Here is an 18,988-nt window from a genome sequence, read left to right on the forward strand (position 1 = left end):
CATTAGATCTGAGTAACTATGTGAATCATGTAGGTTCCCTGAAAGATAACACTAAGTTTGTCAGAGTACTGCTGGGGAGTGAAATGGAAGCAATAATTTCCCTACTGTTGCTTTTTGCTTTCTAGAGCACCTTAAGCAAGGCAAAATCAACAATATGCCTTTAGGGCTGGATCCTATGACCTTTGGACCTATGAATAATACTGCCACAACAAATAGCTAAAGAAGTTGCAGGATTGGCCCATAACCTAATGCGGAGAAGAGTGGTCCTTTTTGGCCCTGATTCAGCAAGGTACTTAACCATGTAAGCAATTCTTCCACTAATGTCAACTACTCATGTGCTTAAAGCTAGGCACATGCTTAAGTACTTTTGCTGAACTGGGGCCCCTGACAGTCTGTTGCATTGACAAGTACTCATTTCAATCAGTTCGACAGTAATATCTTTTTGACTGATATATAGAAGGAGATGCTCATACACATTTCTGTTACTTGCTCAAAATACAACTCCAAGAAGTTAATCAGTGTTACTCCTACTTTATACCGGAAGAATTGTTGTTTTCATGCTGTTTTTAATGGAACACAGTGAACATAATGAATTGCTTGCAGAGCCTGAAACCTAATGCAGCTTCACACTTGTCTCATTCTGATAGCTATATATGGCCACAATACTGTATTATCTGACAGTTAAACAGGAGTCACACTCTGCAAGTGTAAGTCCCATTGAAATCAACAGCACCATGAGTAAGAGGGAAATTCACCCTGTACAAAGAGCCAGCACAAGGCCTTATAACAATTATACACACACACATACATGCACGCACGCACACACATATCCACTAAGTTCCCAATTTTGGAGTGGAATCCTGCCCCCCTGAAGCCAACGGGAGTTTTGCAATTGACTTTAATAGGGCCAGGATTTCGACCAAGATCTATTTTGGGACTTAAATGGTGTGTAGGCCTTGTGCTGGCCTTCTGCAAAAGGAGGAATTTCACCTCAGGCAAATAACCCTGATTCATGAGCACAGATCGATCCAGAGTAGCTAAGTCTGAAGATGATGACAAAGCTGTGTACGACAAATGTGACATGGCTCCTTGCAAGCTGTACCTGCTGTATGGATTCACAAAAGAGCTGGAGTGCAAATCCAGAAACTCCATACTGGACAAAACACAGTACCTAGTTTGTTTTTTAAATTGTATATATGTGAATAGCAGTACCCAAGATAGGTGGTGGATTAATATTTCTGAAGATTAATGTCATATAAGATTTACATCTAAGCAAGAGCAGAAGAAACATCCCCCAACTCTCTACTAATATACCTCACCACTAGCCATCTCTAAGGGTGAAACAAGAGTGCCTATTCATTCCGTGGCTGCTCTGCTTGTGACTACCCACTAGGGCTAGTTGAAAATTTTCTATCAAAACTGTGTTTTTGATGGTGAATTCCTGGCCCTACTAAAGTTAATTGCAAAATTCCTATTGACTTAAAAGAGGAGGATTATCTAAACTGGGTTTTGATGGAAAAATTGGGGTTTTGACTAAATGAAAATTTTCATAGTGTCTGCTTTCTATGGAAAGTGTTAACTTTTTGTTGAAAAAAACCTCCAAAAACTGAAAAATGTTTGCATTTTTGTTTTTTCAACAAAAAGTCAAAATTTTCCATGGAAATGATTTGTACTCCATTTTTGTTGAAATTTTCTATCGGAAAAATTACCCCATTTTCCAACCACCTCTACTGCCAACACTGGCGTTGACTGCAGTGATTTTTTTTGTGACCTGTCCACTGGGAATTGGATTGAGACCAACTCGTTTCACACAGACCATGGAACAGTCACCAGATGGCAACAAATTCCTCTCTCTACCAGCCCGGTTTGAATTTAAATTGGTGACCTAGATGTGAAAGGCTGTTGTCAGTCCCATGAGCCATGTAATCATGCATTCAATACATAGTTAAATGACAAGCTATCTGGAAAGTGCTCTATATAAAATCTTGTATAGTGAAATCACAGGAACACTCAAATGATATAAAACAAATTATCAATGCACACAAGATTATAACTGGTGATGCAGTGACAAAGCCACGAAATAAATGCAAAGGGAAATGAGTCTAAGATCTTATCAGAGGAGCAGACCATTCAAACAGAGTTAACAAAGTTAAAAGCAGCCAATATAAACTTACAATAAAACTTTCTGGAGTGATTGTAGCTTATGTACAGTAGGTAAAAACTTAATGCCAGTGTTTGATATTAACCTAAAGAGGGAGAGAACAAATTAAGATTATTAGCTGTGGCTCATGAGTAAAATAAAAGTAACCAAGAAGAAATACTGGCATAAAATTTGGCAATCATTTAGGGTGAAATTGAGCCATGTGCAGGGGGCCTACACACCAGGGAAGCTCTACTTATGTTGTACAATATGGGTGGGATTTTCAAAAGTGGTGGTTTAACTCTGCTCCCACTGAAGTCAGGAGTAAAACTCCCATTGACGTCAATGGGAGAGGAATAAGGCCAGTGATGAGCGCTTTCTGGAATTCCACCCTCAGGGCTTAAGCTAGTCATTTGTGTTGAACAGGGCTCTTGCTCTGGCCCCCTGCACAGGGGTGCATTTCAGCCTTATTTGTTAGGTTTTAGAAATGCATTGTGCTTACATATCAGTTCATCAATAGTGCTTTGGCTCAATAACTCAAGGACCTAGGTTAGGGACTGATTTTAGGGTTCCCAAAATACAATGAAAGAAGGGCAAGCATATTACACAGATGGGGGAGGAGGGGAAGCCTCAGGATCAAGAGGAAAAAGTATTCGATTTCCAATTTTACACCCTCCATTGATTTAATAAAGACATGAACTACCAGACTAAGAATAATTAAAGTACCTGCCCTTCTGAACTGAAGGAAGGTTCTGTCATGGAGTTTGTTTCTCCACTATCTTTTAAGCTGCTTAACCACAGTGATATGGTTTGTAGATATGGACCCATTTTTAACCACAATTTTTAACCTCCATTTTAGTTGACTTGTTACTTCCACTGGAAAATAAAAGCACTTCACAAAGTAAGAAAAAAGAGACTGTTTATTTCCTAATGCGTTGGGGATTTATGATCTGAACATCAAGCATGTAGCAATAAGTCCCATTCGAGATGAGGCTGAGTTTCAAAATTTGGAACCAAACTACCCCCCACATTAGGGGTAATGTTGTGGCCTAATGTTGTGGTTGTGGTTGAGGCCTTGATCATGCTCTTCATGGTCCAAGACAAATTACAGAGCAGACTTGACTAGGGGCTTAGAAGTCCACAGGCTTTATTGGGCAAGGGTTACCCCATCAGTTTTGTTAGATCCCTCAGGCTAGTCCCAAGTAGCACAGAAAGACCCTATAGTCTTTAGCAGCAGAGGAAAGAACTAGTCCCATGGAGAAAACAAGCACAATAGTCCTGTGCCTGGCCTCCCTCCCTATGGAGGGACTCACTCTGGCTGTCAGTCTTGGGAGAGGTACTGAACATGCCCTTTCATCAGGGAGCAAAGGATAGGAGGGCTGCTCTTACTAAGATGTCTCCTTTTCTTTTTAACTGCTCCCTTACCACCTGACAGCAAGTGCAAGTGTGGCAGGGCAGGGCTCAGTGGGCTCCTAGCAGCTGATTAATCCTTGTTGGCCCAGGATGGGGTTGACACACCTCGACACAAGGCCTAAGCAGAGTATAACAGAACACAATAGTTGTTTTTGCCTCATAAAATTTTAACCAGTTTGATAAGGTTGATGATGTAGTGATCACCTATATACAGTGCAAGGGCAGTGCCATCGGCATCAGCAAAGCCACCTGGATTCTGGCTTAGGCCAGTTACATTACCAGACAAAGAGAAGAAAGCAGGCTTTAGCAAAGGTGAATAGTCTGTATGTATCTACTGTGTGAGGTGATTGTGGAGATAACCTTGAACTGAGAATTCAGAGGATTTTTTTCCTTAAGAAAGATATTAATGATGTATAGAAGATGCTTTTTGGGTATTTGTACGCTAGACACTTACTACCAGGACAGAAGGGGTTATTCTGTCACTGGAGTAAATCCACCTCTCTGAGTGGCGGTGGCTAGGTTGATGGAAGACATCTTAGGCTTAGGCTGACAGGCTTAACTACGTTGCACAGGGCACAAACTTGTTCACAATCAATGTTGTAGAATAGAGCAGACCTTTGAATTGGCACAGACACAGAATAGTGTTCTTCTGTTACTGGATGTCATTTTTTTTTTTTTTTTTTTTTTTGCAGTTACATTCTTGAATAATTAAATGATAATGAAAAGCCTTGGCTGAGACTCTGGAAAAAATAATTAGCATTCAAATAATGTTCAGTGTTAAGCCTGGAATGTTTTGGAACCGTTGTTAAAAGATTTTCAGGTATTCATGACCAAATGTGGAAATATAAACAGGACATCCAAATCCTACATTTGGGCATTTAAATTGACACTTTGGTCTTTAAAATGGCCAATTACATGCCTAAATGCTGATTCAAGCTCCCAAATGTGGAATCTAGATATGCTACTTAAACACACTGAAAAATGGGTTCCTTGGTCATCTCGTTGTATAACCACAAGCCTTTGCTTGATAGAATATTAAAAGGGCTGGCAGTGAATATTCAGGAACACACCTTGGGGACAGATTATTAAATGTCATGACGATTACTTTGTCTCAGGAAAAGGCATGCTTGGTCTGGAGATGGAGAATTTAGACAATCCTAACACTTTTAGTAAATCTGCAGGTGGTGCCGCATGGCGAGTGCACTGGTGGACAGGTTGATGATTGGAAACAGGAAAGACTTTTTTTTTTTAGCAAGTCATGTGGCAGAAAAACCTAAAAACATTGGTTAGACCATAGTCCTGTCGTGTCCCCTTCTCTATTTTTACTCAACCAGCAAATCTCTAGAGGCTTGGAAGTGGACAACTTCGTTAGAATGTAGATACGTTATAACTGAATCCCATCTACCACACACATAAATATCTCTGTAGCAGTTCGCTTCTGCTCAGATTGCTGATGGCTGTATTCCAAAGTCATAATTATCTTTTTAAAAAGGCTTCAGAGGATGGAGGAGAGTGTTTAAAAAAATGCACCCACCCACTCATACCCTTGTTGGATTTTCTGGCTGCTCATTTGCAGATATTGAATCAAATTCTACTCTTATTTACACAATAACCATAGGAACTGCCCCATAAAATTGAGAGGATGGTTTAACTTATTGTACATATTTGGTAAATGAACCACAGACTGTAAGTCAGAGCCAAAGATGATATTGCTAAAGATTTCACACATTTGTGTATGTATATTATACACGTATACAGCCCCCACCCAATAAAATAAACAAACTCAGATCAGAAATTAGTTTTAAATACAGAAGCAGCACGAGATATAAGTAAAAAATTCAGCAGTTAAGAACACACTCAAATAACCTTTCAGAATAAAAGGTTGTACACTGTCAGCCAGATCCTCAGTGGAGGTAAATTGACCTGGCTCCAGATCTGGTCCTGTGTGTTACATGCAAATTGCAAGAGATGGCTACATAAAATGTGGATGAAAAAAATCTAAACAAAATGGGAAAACTTCAAACATTTTGATTGGAGTGTTTCATTTCCAATTCTTGAAAATGATCCTGTGGAATGTCAGTTCTGTAATGAAGCTCTAGCAGGCAAGCAGCAGCCGAATAATTTGGTATATGCTAACATGCCACAGGAAAGTGTGCCGTGCGTATGGAAGATTACCATAAAACTCTCAGGGGCAGACTGAGCCGCTTAGCCACAGTCCTGAGTTGGAACATTTGCAGAGTCACCATTCCCTAAGGGGAGCTTGTGGAAGGGATTCTACCTCAGGGAAACATCATTCATTTCTTTTGAAGCTCCTCAAGGTATCTTTCGGATGGTGCAGCCTGCTCCTCTATAACAGTGTTTCTCAACCTTTTAAATAGCAAGTACCCCCTAACTTCTGAACATTTTAATTAGTACCCCAACACTCAATTTTCCACTCTGAGAAATGCAATCTTTACCACTTTTCCCCTTTACCACTGGACGACTCTATTTCTCGTAAAGCAGGAGAGTTCTGAGTTCTGCAATGCTGTGTGGCTGTGGCAGATCACAAAACCCCCTGCTGTTTCTCCTCTCCTTCCTCCTTCCCTTCCTCCATACTAGGAACAAAGGTCAACGCCAGCCAATCACTATGGCCTGATGGCAGGGTCAGATGCTGTTCTCCTCACACAGGCAGGAACTTGTGTGGTATAAACAGGCACTAGTGGCCCACCAGAGTGGATAGCAGCACTCCCTATGGCCGTCCCTACGGGGGTGCAGGCCTGGGGCAAATCACACTGTGTGGGCCTCTCTGAACATTTTTATATTGGTAAAATCTAGGGCTGTCATAGTTGTCAATTTCACTGCTCTGACTAGTAAGCCTGCAGGTAGAGCCCGGCTTCAGGACTGGGCAAGCCGCTGAGCTCTCCACCTGGTGCTGGAGGCAGCTGCTGCCTGGCTGACGGCCTAGGAGGTAGGCGACTGCTACCCAATCCGAGCTGGGGCAGAGGAAGCTCCCAGTACAGGCTGGGACCCGGGGATGTGGGCAGGTAGCAGGCAGCTGCTACCCGTCTTCAAGCCAGGGCGCGGGAGGCTGTCTCTCGGCTCAGACCAGGGGCATGGGTGGCAGCCACCCAGCTGCAAGCCCAGCTCGCAGGAGGCTGCCGCCGGACTCCCACCTGGGAGCTAGGACTGAGCAGGACGCGGGTGGCTGCCGCCCGGCTTCCCAAAAAGCCAGCAGCTGCTGCCCAGTTTCCCAGGACTGGGGCGGCTGCCATCTACCTCCCAGTTAGGAGGTCAGACCAGGTGGGAAGCTGGCACCTGCCACCTGCCTCCCCCAGAAGCCAGCAGCTGCCACCTGCCTCCCAGCTGGGAGCTGGGACCGGGCGGGAAGCAGGTGGCTGCCGCCTGGCTTCCCCAGAAGTCGGCGGCTGCTGCCCGCCACCCTTCACTGGATTTTTTGCCGCATACCCCCTGCCTGTCCCTTGAGTACCCCCAGGGGTATGCATACCACAAGTGAGAAACTATGCTCTATAATGTGCCCAGTCCAGTCCATGGACTGGTACAGAAGGAGTCAGGGCTGTATAGTCAAAATGCTCTTCCAAGTGCAAGGGCTATAAATGACCTTGACCCTTGAGTAGAGCATGCATGTTTGTGGGGGAAGTCTCTTTGTGCCTGCCTACATTTCCCTCATCCTCTGAGGACACACTTAAGGACCAGGACTATGTGGACTTCCATGTTAATAATAATTATGCTGTACTGTATCCCTACAGCAAGTCCAAACATCTTTGTATTTAGGAAGCATGCTATTCATTGTATGTGTCAGCTCTTCCAAGAAGTCATATCTTGCATGCACAAACACAGTGATGGAAAACCTGTGACAGTAAAGTTTTGCCATCTACAAAGGAAACTACGTTTTGTACATAACATGGTTATTGTTTCCAGTTTTTCCTGAGACCTAGTCATATGAACGCAAGACCGTTCTAAAAATGTTATATTTAAATCCTCTTTTCCTTTTAAATAATTTAAGTTGGGAGATGGACACATCCTCTGTAACAGTATCATAGGACCTAGATTATAAATGTGCACTAATTTTGGAAAGAAAAGAAAGGTTTGAAAAGGCATTGCTACATGTCAACTTACAGTACCTCAGCTTACTCTCTTTTCCCTAATGAGAATAGATAAATGATCTTGTACTTGTGAAAAGGTCAACAAGTTACCATTTGAAACAGACTCTCTCTTTGGCACATACCCAAGAAAGCCAGTTAAAAATTCTGTCTCTGCTTGAGAAAGAGTGGTGAGGAAGTTTAGGATGTGTTTTTTAATTTGATGAAATCTGACCCAAAAAAGTTTATTATATTTTAGTACAGTTTTTTTTCCTCAGACTTTTTTCCATACTAACAATGATAATATAGGATGTTAATGGGCTGCCAGTATACTCCATTACTGCACTGGGGGATGTACTTCTACCAGAGCCATGCAATACCATCTTAATATTCAGTACTTGGAAAATGTAATTATCCTGTAGGTTGATGGGACCATTGAGAAATCTAGTCATGGCTTCTTCCCTCACCATTATAAAGATCTAGTGATAGAATTCATATTTTTGAAGAATGTCATAGAAAACCTCTTAAGCAGCATACTGCAAAGTTAACTAAACTGATGTGCTACTGATATTTTAATACTTTGCCCAGTGTCTCTCCATCTCACCTCATGCACTGACAAAGTTTTATACTCTCGTCTGCAAACTGACAAATACCTATTTTTGCTTTAGTTTTTCTGAACTGGATTTTCACCGTTCTATTATAAGAACAGCCATACTGGGTCAGACCAATAGTCCATCTAGCCCAGTAGCCTGTCTTCTGACAGTGGCCAATGCCAGGTGCTTCAGAGGAAATGAACAAAACAGCTAATCATCAAGTGATCCATCCCATCGCTCATTCCCAATCTCTGGCAAATAGCAATCCCTATCAATCCTGGCTAATAGCCATTGATGAACCTATCCTTCAAGATTTATCTAGTTCTTTTTTGAACCCCATTATAGTCTTGGCCTTCACAACATCCTCTGGCGAGGAGTTCCACAGGTTGACTGTGCATTGTGTGAATAAATACTTCCTTTTGTTTGTTTTAAACCTGCTGGCTATTAATTTCATTTGGTGACCCCTACTTTTTGTGTTATGAGGAGTAAATAACACCTCCTGATTTACTTTCTCTACACCAGTCATAATTTTATAGACCTCTCTCATATCATAGAATCATAGAGTTGGAAGGGACCTCAGGAGGTCTTCTAGTCCAACCCCCTGCTCAAAGCAGGACTAATCCCAGCCAGGGCTTTGTCAAGCTGCAGCTTAAAAACCTCTAAAGATGGAGATTCCACCACCTCCCTAGGTAACCCATTCCAGTGCTTCACCACCCTCCTAGTGAAAAACTTTTTCCTAATGTCCAACCTAGACCTCCCCCCGTGCAACTTCAGACCACTGCTCCTTGTTCTGTCGTCTGCCACCACTGAGAACAGCCTAGCTCCATCCTCCCTGGAACCCCCTTTCAGGTAGTTAAAGGCTGCTATCAAATCCCCCTCATTCTTCTCTTCTGCAGGCTAAACAAGCCTAGTTCCCTCAGCCTCTCCTCATACGTCTTGTGCTCCAGTCCCCTAATCATTTTTGTTGCCCTCCGCTGGACTCTCTCCAACTTGTCCACATCCTTTTTGTAGTGGGAGGCCCAAAACTGGACACAATACTCCAAATGTGGCCTCACCAATGCCTTCAATAGCTTTCAAAGATAATAGCCAATGGCTCCGAAATCACATCAACCAACTCCCTCAGCACCATCAGGTGCATTGCATCTGGCCCCATGGACTTGTGTATGTCCAATCTTTCTAAATAGTCTTGGACCTGTTCCTTCAGCACTGCTTACCCCTTAGTAAGCTCTTTTCCAAACTGAAAAGTCCCAGTCTTAATCTCTCCTCATAAAGAAGCTTTTCCAAACCCCTAATCATTTTAGCTGTCCTTTTCTATATCTTTTTTCAGTTCCAACATATCTTTTTTGAGATGGGGTAACCAGATCTGCATGCAGTATTCAAGATGTGGGCATACCATGGATTTATAAACATTGGGTTGATGTTTTCAGAGAACGATCCAAGTGACTCCAAGATCTCTTTCTTGAGTGATAACAGCTAATTTAGACCCCATCATTTTATATGTATAGTTGGGATTATGTTTTCCAGTGTGCATTACTTTACAGTTATCGACATTGAATTTCATCTGCCCTTTTATTGCCCAGTCACCCAGTTTTGTGAGATCCTTTTGCAGTCTGCTTTGGAGTTAACTATCTTGAGTAGTTGTGTATCATCTGCAAATTTTGCCACCTCACTGTTTACCTCTTTTTCCAGCTCATTTATGAATATGTTGGACAGTACTGGTCCCAATACAGATCCCTGGGGGACACCACTATTTTCCTCTCTCTATTGTGAAAACTGACCATTTATTCCTACCCTTTATTTCCTATCTTTTAAGCAATTACTGATCCAGGAGAGGACCTTCCTTCATATCCCATGATCCAATACTTTGCTTAAGAGCCTTTGGTGAGGGACCTTGTCAAAGGCTTTCTGAAAATCTAAGTACAATATATCCACTGGATCACCCTTGTTCATATGCTTGTTGACCCCTTTACAAAAACTATGTTGACTCTTCCTCAACAAATCGTATTAATCTCTGTGTCTGATAATTCTGTTCTTTACTATAGTTTCAACAAATTTGTCAGGTACTGAAATTAGGCTTACTGGCCTGTAATTGCCAGGATCGCCTCTGGAGCCTTTTAAAAAAAATTGGCATCACATTAGCTATCTTCCAGTCATCCGGTACAGAAGCTGATTTAAATGGTAGGTTACATATCATGGAGAATGTACTGGTTGGGGATCTTAGAACATACAGTTTGCCCGAGTTGATCAGGCCAGCAACCCATCTATTCTGGTATCCTGTCATTGACATTGACCAGAATCAGGACCTTCAGAAGAAGGTGCAACAATCGCAGTAATGGGCAATTATATAACAACCAACAATTTCTTCATAGCTTCAAATGTTAGAGTTTGAGTTATGTTATGGTGCATGAAGGTTTGTTACTCCCCTTACAATTTTTATCTTATCTTACATAGTTGTGCATGTTCTCCACATATATAGTCATGTATGTGCCTAATCCTTTTCTGATTCCTACTAAGCTGCTTGCTGCGAGGATTTTATTTAGGATAAACAATGACATACTTTTGAACCTATGTAACCATCTATAGTCAAACATAAAATGGCAGTTGTTCGGAGAGTACGGTGTAGTGTTCAGGCTGGTAGCCAAAGGAAAAAGGCATGTGAATTCTACTCATGACAACTGGAGCATCAGACATTTTTCCCCATTGCCAAGAAAAGATACCTCTCCCCCAAAGAAGAGGTCTCTCTCTGATTCAACGTTTGTATTGTTATTTTCTCATTCAACACCCTGACATTCATTCAGTCAGATTTTATTGATATATCAGACACTTGGCCAGATTCGAGCCAGGGTACAGCCCCCATTGCCTTCATAGGCAAACACCCAGCACAGAAACTCCTGTGTAGGGTGTCATGCTGGTTAGATTTGGGGGGGAGAGGGGGCATTTAACATATCATTTAACATCAATATGTCAAAATCACAATAATCCATGTGGGATATGCCATGTCAGGTACTGTTAGAAAGGCTATAACGTGCTGAGTAAGTTGATGATGTTTATGTTCATGTGTTATATGTGAGATGGAAGTTATGGATATGGTTAATATATCTGTATTTCAAATTGTGCTGGCTGAGTAACTCCCCAGACAGATGGCCGCAGAACAATGGCCTGCTTAATGGCCCATTAAGACATTCCCAGGTGCAAGGGGCCCGGGAGAGAAGCCAGAGATATACCTGATAAGTCACCAAGACTTGCCCATGAGACTCTGGACTCCATTTTGGTTCCTGTGAAATTCCACAGGCAGCATCACCTAATGAGTCACCAGAACTTGCTCATGTGACTGTGGACTCCATTTTGATTCCTGTAAAGTTCCACAAGCAGCCTGGTGTGTGCCAGATGATATATAAGGCGGAGCTTTGGGAATCCATTTTGTCTTCAGTCACCAGTCTACAATCCTGTTCAGCTTCAACCATCTACCTACCTCTGGATTAATTCATCTGCAACTGAACTAAGCTGTGTAACAAAGGATTGAGGCCTCTCCAGTTACTGGATGTACACCAGAGGGACTATACAAGCCTGCAAACTCCAAAGTTCTTCTAGAAACTGGATGTATATGGACTTACAATCATCTGTATGTATTTTATTTGCTTTGACCCTTTAACATTTCTGTTATGATTTATTTATTTCTGTTTACAATAAACCTTTAGTTTTAGTTACTAAAGGATTGGCTGGCAGAGTGGTAGTTTAGGTAAGATCCAAACTTATATTGAACTGGCACTGTGGCTGACCCTTTGGGGTCAGAGGGAACCTTTGTAGTAAAGAGCATAGAGTTTAAACAACTGGTCTCTTTACTGGACCTAGTGGTGATTGGGAGCCAAAGGCTGAAATGCAGTAAAGGGGGCTGTGTGTATTTGTGTACTGGCTTCTGTGGGGATTCAGAAGCGCAGTTTGTGGCTGGTTGGGAAGCCTGACTTCAGTGTCACCCACCAGTGTTGGGAGAATCTGCTCTCTTTTAACAGCCTGCCCTGACCTTGGCATTATCAGGTGGCTGCCCTGGGCACAAGATGGGTCACATAGGGGAACTCTCTGCTGGAGCACTGCGCTGCATCAGGCCCCCTGCCTTTGCCCACTCCCTTGTACAGAAGGCGGGAGCAGAGGGGGTGTGATGGGACTGAGCTCTGCTACACTAATCCTCCGCTGTGGCAAAGTCCATTGAGGATCCTATTTCTCACTGGCAGAACTCAGAGCTGTTTGGCTGCAACTGGAAGTGGCTTCAGGGCTGATTCTGGCCCTCTGGATCAGGGAACTTAAATGGCTTCCTGACAAAGGCCCCCCCGTCTCCTGCCCTGACCGAATCTAGCTCTGTAACTCCACCTCCACTCACGAAAGGAATGGCACACAACAGCTGCGCAAGGACATGCCATCGGGACAAAGAGCACTCCAGCAACATGCAACTCACACGAGAGGAATTTTTAAAAAAATACCTTGGGTCAGGTCAGACGTCTAGTGAACTGAAATGCACAGAAAAGACAAACTTCATTAGCATTACACCAGGAATGAATGTGCTCCAAGATCTTAATTAGCAGACAATTGCGATGGCTTTGCTCCTTAATGACAAGACATCTGCAACACGATATCAGTGTTACGGCTAACGCCTTGAGGAAAACATTCTGGAGTTCAAGTGGCAGAATTACACGGCCTGATTCCCTTCTCACACCATTGATTCCTATGGAGTTGCTTCTGATTTACACCACTAGGACAGGAGGCTCAGGGCCCACTATTTTGTTACGTCAATGGTGAATCCCAGCCAGTAAAGATTCCTCTCAGTCTGAAAAGGTGTTTACTTATCAGATTAATGAGTCTGATTTAACACCACTGCCTGGAACACTAATGCACTCGCAGAATGCTTTCTGGAAGCCTGCGGCTGTCCTGCAAAGGCACTTCCAAGAAGCTCAGTGGGACCATCTTGCATCTGCACAACGAGAAGTCCCATAAAACACTCGACACCGAGTCATCTTTCAACTTCCTCCACAACTGGAACAAGGATTTATTCACTGCTACTCAGACAGCTGGAATGTTTGCTAATTTCCTGTGAGGATTATTTCAGTTTAACATAATTGTGGGACTGTTACAGGAACTTGCTCAGAGTGGAATGTGGGTTTGGAGGGAGGGGATAGGCTGTAGGATCTGATCCTGCAAGGTATTGTGGGTCTTAGAACATCACCTCTTCCCGGCCTCCCTTCTTGATCTGAACAAGTTTGTTTTCTCTTTATAACAAAACTGAGTACAATGGCAGAAGATTTCACATCACATTTTACTGAAACTGGTGAAAAGAACAAAATTCACCACTTTTTGTTCCACTCATGAAACTTCTCATCATTTTTATTGACTGGAAGCACAGCTGCAATTTGTGTGCCAAGACTGTGATGTACAAAGAGGAGGTATGGTAACTTTAATAACAAATAATAGAGTTGCTGTGATTAAACCCTCCTCCTGGACATTCTGATACTTAATGGAATTATTTCCTTGTCAGTTACTGTAGTTATTTTGTTAGGTATATGCCAGTTCGTGGCCATAAATTGATCTAATATAATGAAATGATTAGAGATAATTCATCATCTTTCACAGTACATTTCTGTACCACATATTCAAACTAAGGTAAAACTAAGAGTCTATTCATTATTGATTTTGTACGCACTTAGCTCTTTTTGTTCATTGTTTTTGATCTTTCCTCTCTAGTAATAAAGACTTCTATTTGCAGTATATAATGTAGCTCCTTTCATCCCAATAAAATACAAATTTAAGACTCATGGGAACATGGGGTAGACTTATTGGATCAAACTGGATCCTTCTTCTACAGCAGCAAGCACCCAATGCTTCAGAGGAAGGGGCAAGAAACTATGTAGTATGCAGACATGGTATGATCTATCTCCATGAAAGTCTCCTTTCGCAAACAGAAGTTAACATAGGGCCTGAATTGTGAGGTTTTATGTACCTTCCAATTTTTTAGCATTAATTATGACAATTCTGGATATTCTTGTTATCCATATGTATTTCCAGTCCCTCTTTGAATTGTCCTAAATTCTTGAACATATCCACATAATGTGGCAATGAGTTCTTCTGCAGTCTAATTAGGCATTGCATGAAAAAAAGCATTTGCTTATCAGTTTTGAGTTTGCCACCTTTCAATTTCATGAGATGACTTCTTGTTCTTCTGTTATGGGACAGGGACGACAGAAGGGAAGACAGAAGCTCCCAATTTACCTTCTCCAAACCCTTCAGCATTTTATATACTTTTATCACTGGACAGCCACAGGGAGATGGGTGGAAGTTCTGCGGAGGATCGATGCACTAACTCACCTGGCAGATGGCAAACTCTTTTCTGTTCTATATAGGTTCTTATATGTACCCCCTCATCATCATACCTGAGCACCTAAAAGCACTGTTGCCTTCTTCACTAAGTATGGCTCCTTCAACCCCCATGTCAATGCCAAGAGAAACAGCAATGAGAGCACACTGCACCGTGCTGCCCAGCATGGCCATACAGGCAAAGGTTCTCCTGGAGTAGCTGATTGGGTCAACTGATTCTGATGCAAAAACGTCACTACCTCAAGTTTTATCCTGGAGGTTTCCCATCCAATATCAACCAAGCCAAAGCAACTTTAGCTTGAGAGATATAATGATATCGTAATCTATCTGGTTGTTCTAGATTTCTTGTGTGTGTGTTTCACATAGGCACTATACCACTAACAATAATCAATAAATGCAGTGAGTTATTTTATAGTGCCATCTTGGCCTCTTGAGGTGAGTGGCAAAACTCCCATGGACTTCAGTGGAGCCAGATCCCCCCTCTACGTATTTAAATTCTGCATTCAAAAGCTGCAAATGGGTTCCAAACAAATAACTGCATGCAAAATATGCAGTGGATAGTGGCAAGCACAAACATGGCCAGCTACATGGCCAGGTAATTGTTGTGTGTGCGCAACTGTATGTTTTTGGAATAACTATCACTTTGCACCTCCATTTACATATTTTGGCCTAACTGTACCTTTGAGGCACACCCACGCATTAGGGGTGGTATGGAGCCATACTGACTTAGTGGGACTTCAGGAGTGCACAATCTTCCCCTGAGTTTTCTAGTGCATGCTTGCGGGGAGGAGAGGAAGTGTTTAATGTGATACAATCCATTCCCCTTGGTTTTTCTAGTGCCAGTGCAGGAGCACAGCATAACCTCCCTAGATGCTAAGCAGTTCAGTCAAAGCCTTCCCTACCTTCCAGGGGCCAGAGCATGCAGCTCTGAAGGCTTTATAGTTTTAAAAAACCTATTATCTGCCACTTATGGCGCAACGCACAACAAGACAAGGTGTTCCACATTTCAGCGAGTCATTACAGTGTGGTAGGTGTGAAAGGTTACAGCTATACTCCAAGGCACAAAAAAGCAGAGGGCAGGGACTACAACTGTGGCTGAATTTATGAGGGCTGAGAAAATTGTGGAAAGGTTCATCGCACTTTTCTCTGTGCAAGAGACAGCCACTATCTGTTTTGTAAAGGGACTGTTCTGTGCACAGGCAACACACTCTACTTACAGTATTGCATGCTTGGAACATGCTGCTTTGGTTGACTGCATACCTGGTAGAAAACATTCACTAACTAAAAGGAAGTAAGAGAGGGGGTGGAACAGGGCTCTACCCCATAATATGCTGAATAACCCAGTTAACTTCTTGATGACCACTTTACTACAATCTCTGTGATCAAAACATAGGCTCCTGTCTTTCAAAATGTAATCCTAAATGCTTACATAAAAATAGTGAAGTTTTGTTCAGCTGGGGTTTTTTTCCTTTTAAAGTGCTAACCAGTCAATGCTTTCTGTCCTTTTCCCTACCATGCTCTAGTGTCTCTCCTTTCTCCTTCTTCATAACCATTGCTTCCATCTAACACATGTTTAGTAGAAAGAGGAATCTTAATAGCTCCTCTAGTACTCCACTGAAATGTCCTTGTAGAACAAAAATAAAATCCAAATTTGGCAGCAATATGCAGACAGCAATACCAGAAACAACCTCTTCTAATAGGTAAAAGGTATTTGGAAAGAAAGACGTTCCAGTCTGATGCTTTGCTTATCAAACTACAGTTTGTCCTTCCCAGCTTACTCTGAACAGTACAATCTGCTAAAATACATCTTGTAAGAAGAGAGACATCTCCTTTGCTAAGTCTCCTCAGTTGAGAGTTTGTAGAGGAGACTGAGATGAAACACAGCATTATGTTGAAAGGCAGACAAAGGCAGAAAAGATTTCCTTTTCACACTCCATAATGTAGGCTTATGGTTCCAGGTGGCTGTTGAGCTTGTACAAACCCCCTCAAATTTCACATATCACAGTTGTCTCATGATTCCTTCCTATTGCTATTCACAGACTGAGATGCCAGAACTTTAAATAAATAGGAGAAATCGAAAAATTACTAAGGAGGGCAAAAAATGACAAAATTCCATCAGGATTGCACTGAACATGACAGCAAAGAAAAGAGGTGTCATCTTCTATCTCCAGCTCGCTTTATCCGTCTGACATATGCCACTGCTGTGGGATATGCTAGCTAGCTGAATTATCACACTCTACTTCTGTGGCGAAGGCATAGGGTCTGGTCAGAGGAGTGCGAGGCGCAGTGTGAATTCCACTATTAGTTTAAGAGTGGGCTGAAGTGATGTCTGAGAAACATCAAACTCCAGGTCTTTCACTTTCCTGGATGAACTAGATGAGAAAGTGTTCTACAGAGGAGATGCATTGACGCAAATGATAGTTTTTAAAAAAGTGCAATCCTTTGAGACTTGTTACTGTTTCAAAATTCTTTCCCAAGCCTTAAATATGACTTGGGTCTTGGAACTTGAACAGGAAAGCACGGATGGCGGAGAGCATGCAATTGACTAATCATATAAGTATGGGTAATGCTTTCTCTACCACCAGCCCCAACATCCATTTCCTCAGCTCCCGTTCCATGTCACTGAACGCCTCTGGAGAAAGTTCCACGACCTGGTGGATTTTCTCCACAGATCCTTTTTAAGTTCTACAGTCTTCCATGTCAACCTCATTCTCACATGCCCATTCTCAATGTCACCTTTTGGCTACTTTTGACTCCAGCTTTAACCATCCTTCCCTGCTCTTGGTGTAAAGATCTTCTCTTGAGTGCGTCAGGAAGATCAAAATCTGCTATAACCTTCCTCTTGCTCTCCTTCCCCTCAAACACTCTCCCCTTTCTTCCTTCTTACTGCCGTTGACATTTCTTGTCAGGTTTCCACCACCTCTGATCCCTTCATCCTCTCTGAAGACTCCTCCCCCTTCTGTCTCTTAACTTCCCTTGCTGCCATCCTCTCCCTTACCTTCCTCTTTAACCTCTGGCTCTTGTAAAAAAACAAAACAAAACAAAACAAAACAAAAAAAGAACCAAGCATCTTTGTTCTCCCCCCACTCTTCAAAAACCTGCCTCTCCAACCACAGTCTCCACCTCCCCTTCATCCTTGAACTCCTCTTCATTCTTTGCTCCCCCCTTCTCACTTTACACTTTTTTTTTGGGGTGGTCCCTTGTAGCATTCCCCTCCTGACTGCTGGCTATGTGGCTAGGGCATCCCTTCACTCCAATGGTTTGTGGCTGCCCTACTGATCCCCGAGGACTGCTGTGTGAAAGTTAAAGCAGCCATCAAGGAATTGCATCAGCCCGAGGATCGGGGAAACACAATTATGAAAAAAATACCTTCGGCTGTATTTGCATTATTGTAGTGGGACAAAAACAGGCCTGATTCTCCTTTCATTTGCACCAGGTACACACTGGTCTAATTCCATTACAGTTACTCCTGATGAACACCATTGGGAGAGGAGAATCAGGCCGTGCGTGAGCACATTAAGGTTGATTTAATTTATGCTGACTGTCATAAGCTCCAAGGAGGCATTCTGGCCCTTGGAAATTACTGAGCATGAGGGAATTCCCCAGCTACCCCTGTTGCACCAACTGCCAGGCAGGGGAGGTGATGCAGGAGATAGTCAAAGAGTCCTCTACCCAGGGAATTCTCTGACGGGTGACTATGCTGCCTGCAGGGCAGCCTCTGGACCAGAAAATAAGTGGGAGGGGCAAGTTCCACAAAAAGTGGCACTAGGTCAAAGTGGGAATAATAACAGAACCCTACATCTTTTGTCAGGAAAACATAGGGATGAGCTTCTCCTGTGTCACTAGCGGGGCTGCCGGCATTTGAGGTTAGGGAAGAGCAGGGAGTGAGGTGTGAAAGAGGAAGAGATTTAGGTGATGGTGCTGCCTGTGACCCATGGAGACAACTCTTGCCTCATTCATTTGGATACTCCTGGTGCTATCCCTGATGGTGCAGGAGGCAGGTGCTCTATTTATTAGCAGCACACCATAATAGTAGAGCTGGAACTTTGGCTATTGACTCTTACCTTAGAAAAGTGAAAAGTTCTGAACTGCATATAACTGCGTCTAGCAACTGAAATTATATGCCTTCTCAATTCTTATCTTAAGAAATAAAAAAAAAAAAAAATAAAATCCCTTATTTAATTCAAAACTCTGAACAAAAATGAAAAGGCGGGGTGGGTGGGAGCTTGCCAGTAGGAATCTGAGCTGGTAGAGGTCCCCCCGGATTTCTATATATTAGATAAACTTGATAGAATAATTGACATTAGCAGAATGAAGCAACATTATAACAAGGTTTAAAAACTACAAAATGGAAATGGAAGATTACAGTTACTAGGGATGGGGAGCAGCAGGGTATGTGAAAG

The 18,988-nt window shown here is 42.6% G+C and overlaps 1 protein-coding gene across 2 annotated transcripts in view; it reads right to left on the bottom strand.

Annotated features, from left to right (window-relative positions):
- Positions 1-18,988, bottom strand: part of FSHR (follicle stimulating hormone receptor) — a 121,491-nt gene that overhangs the window by 27,578 nt on the left and 74,925 nt on the right. For both annotated transcript variants that reach the window (XM_067565117.1, XM_067565118.1), the window contains exon 5: positions 2,175-2,246. In XM_067565117.1, coding sequence (XP_067421218.1) covers positions 2,175-2,246 — 72 coding nt within the window. The remainder of the gene's footprint in view (positions 1-2,174; positions 2,247-18,988) is intronic.

This window comes from Emydura macquarii, unplaced genomic scaffold (genome assembly GCF_026122565.2).
Source record: "Emydura macquarii macquarii isolate MOO-44397 ecotype Brisbane River unplaced genomic scaffold, CSIRO-AGI_Emac_v2 contig_2676, whole genome shotgun sequence".
Lineage (NCBI taxonomy): Eukaryota > Metazoa > Chordata > Testudines > Chelidae > Emydura > Emydura macquarii.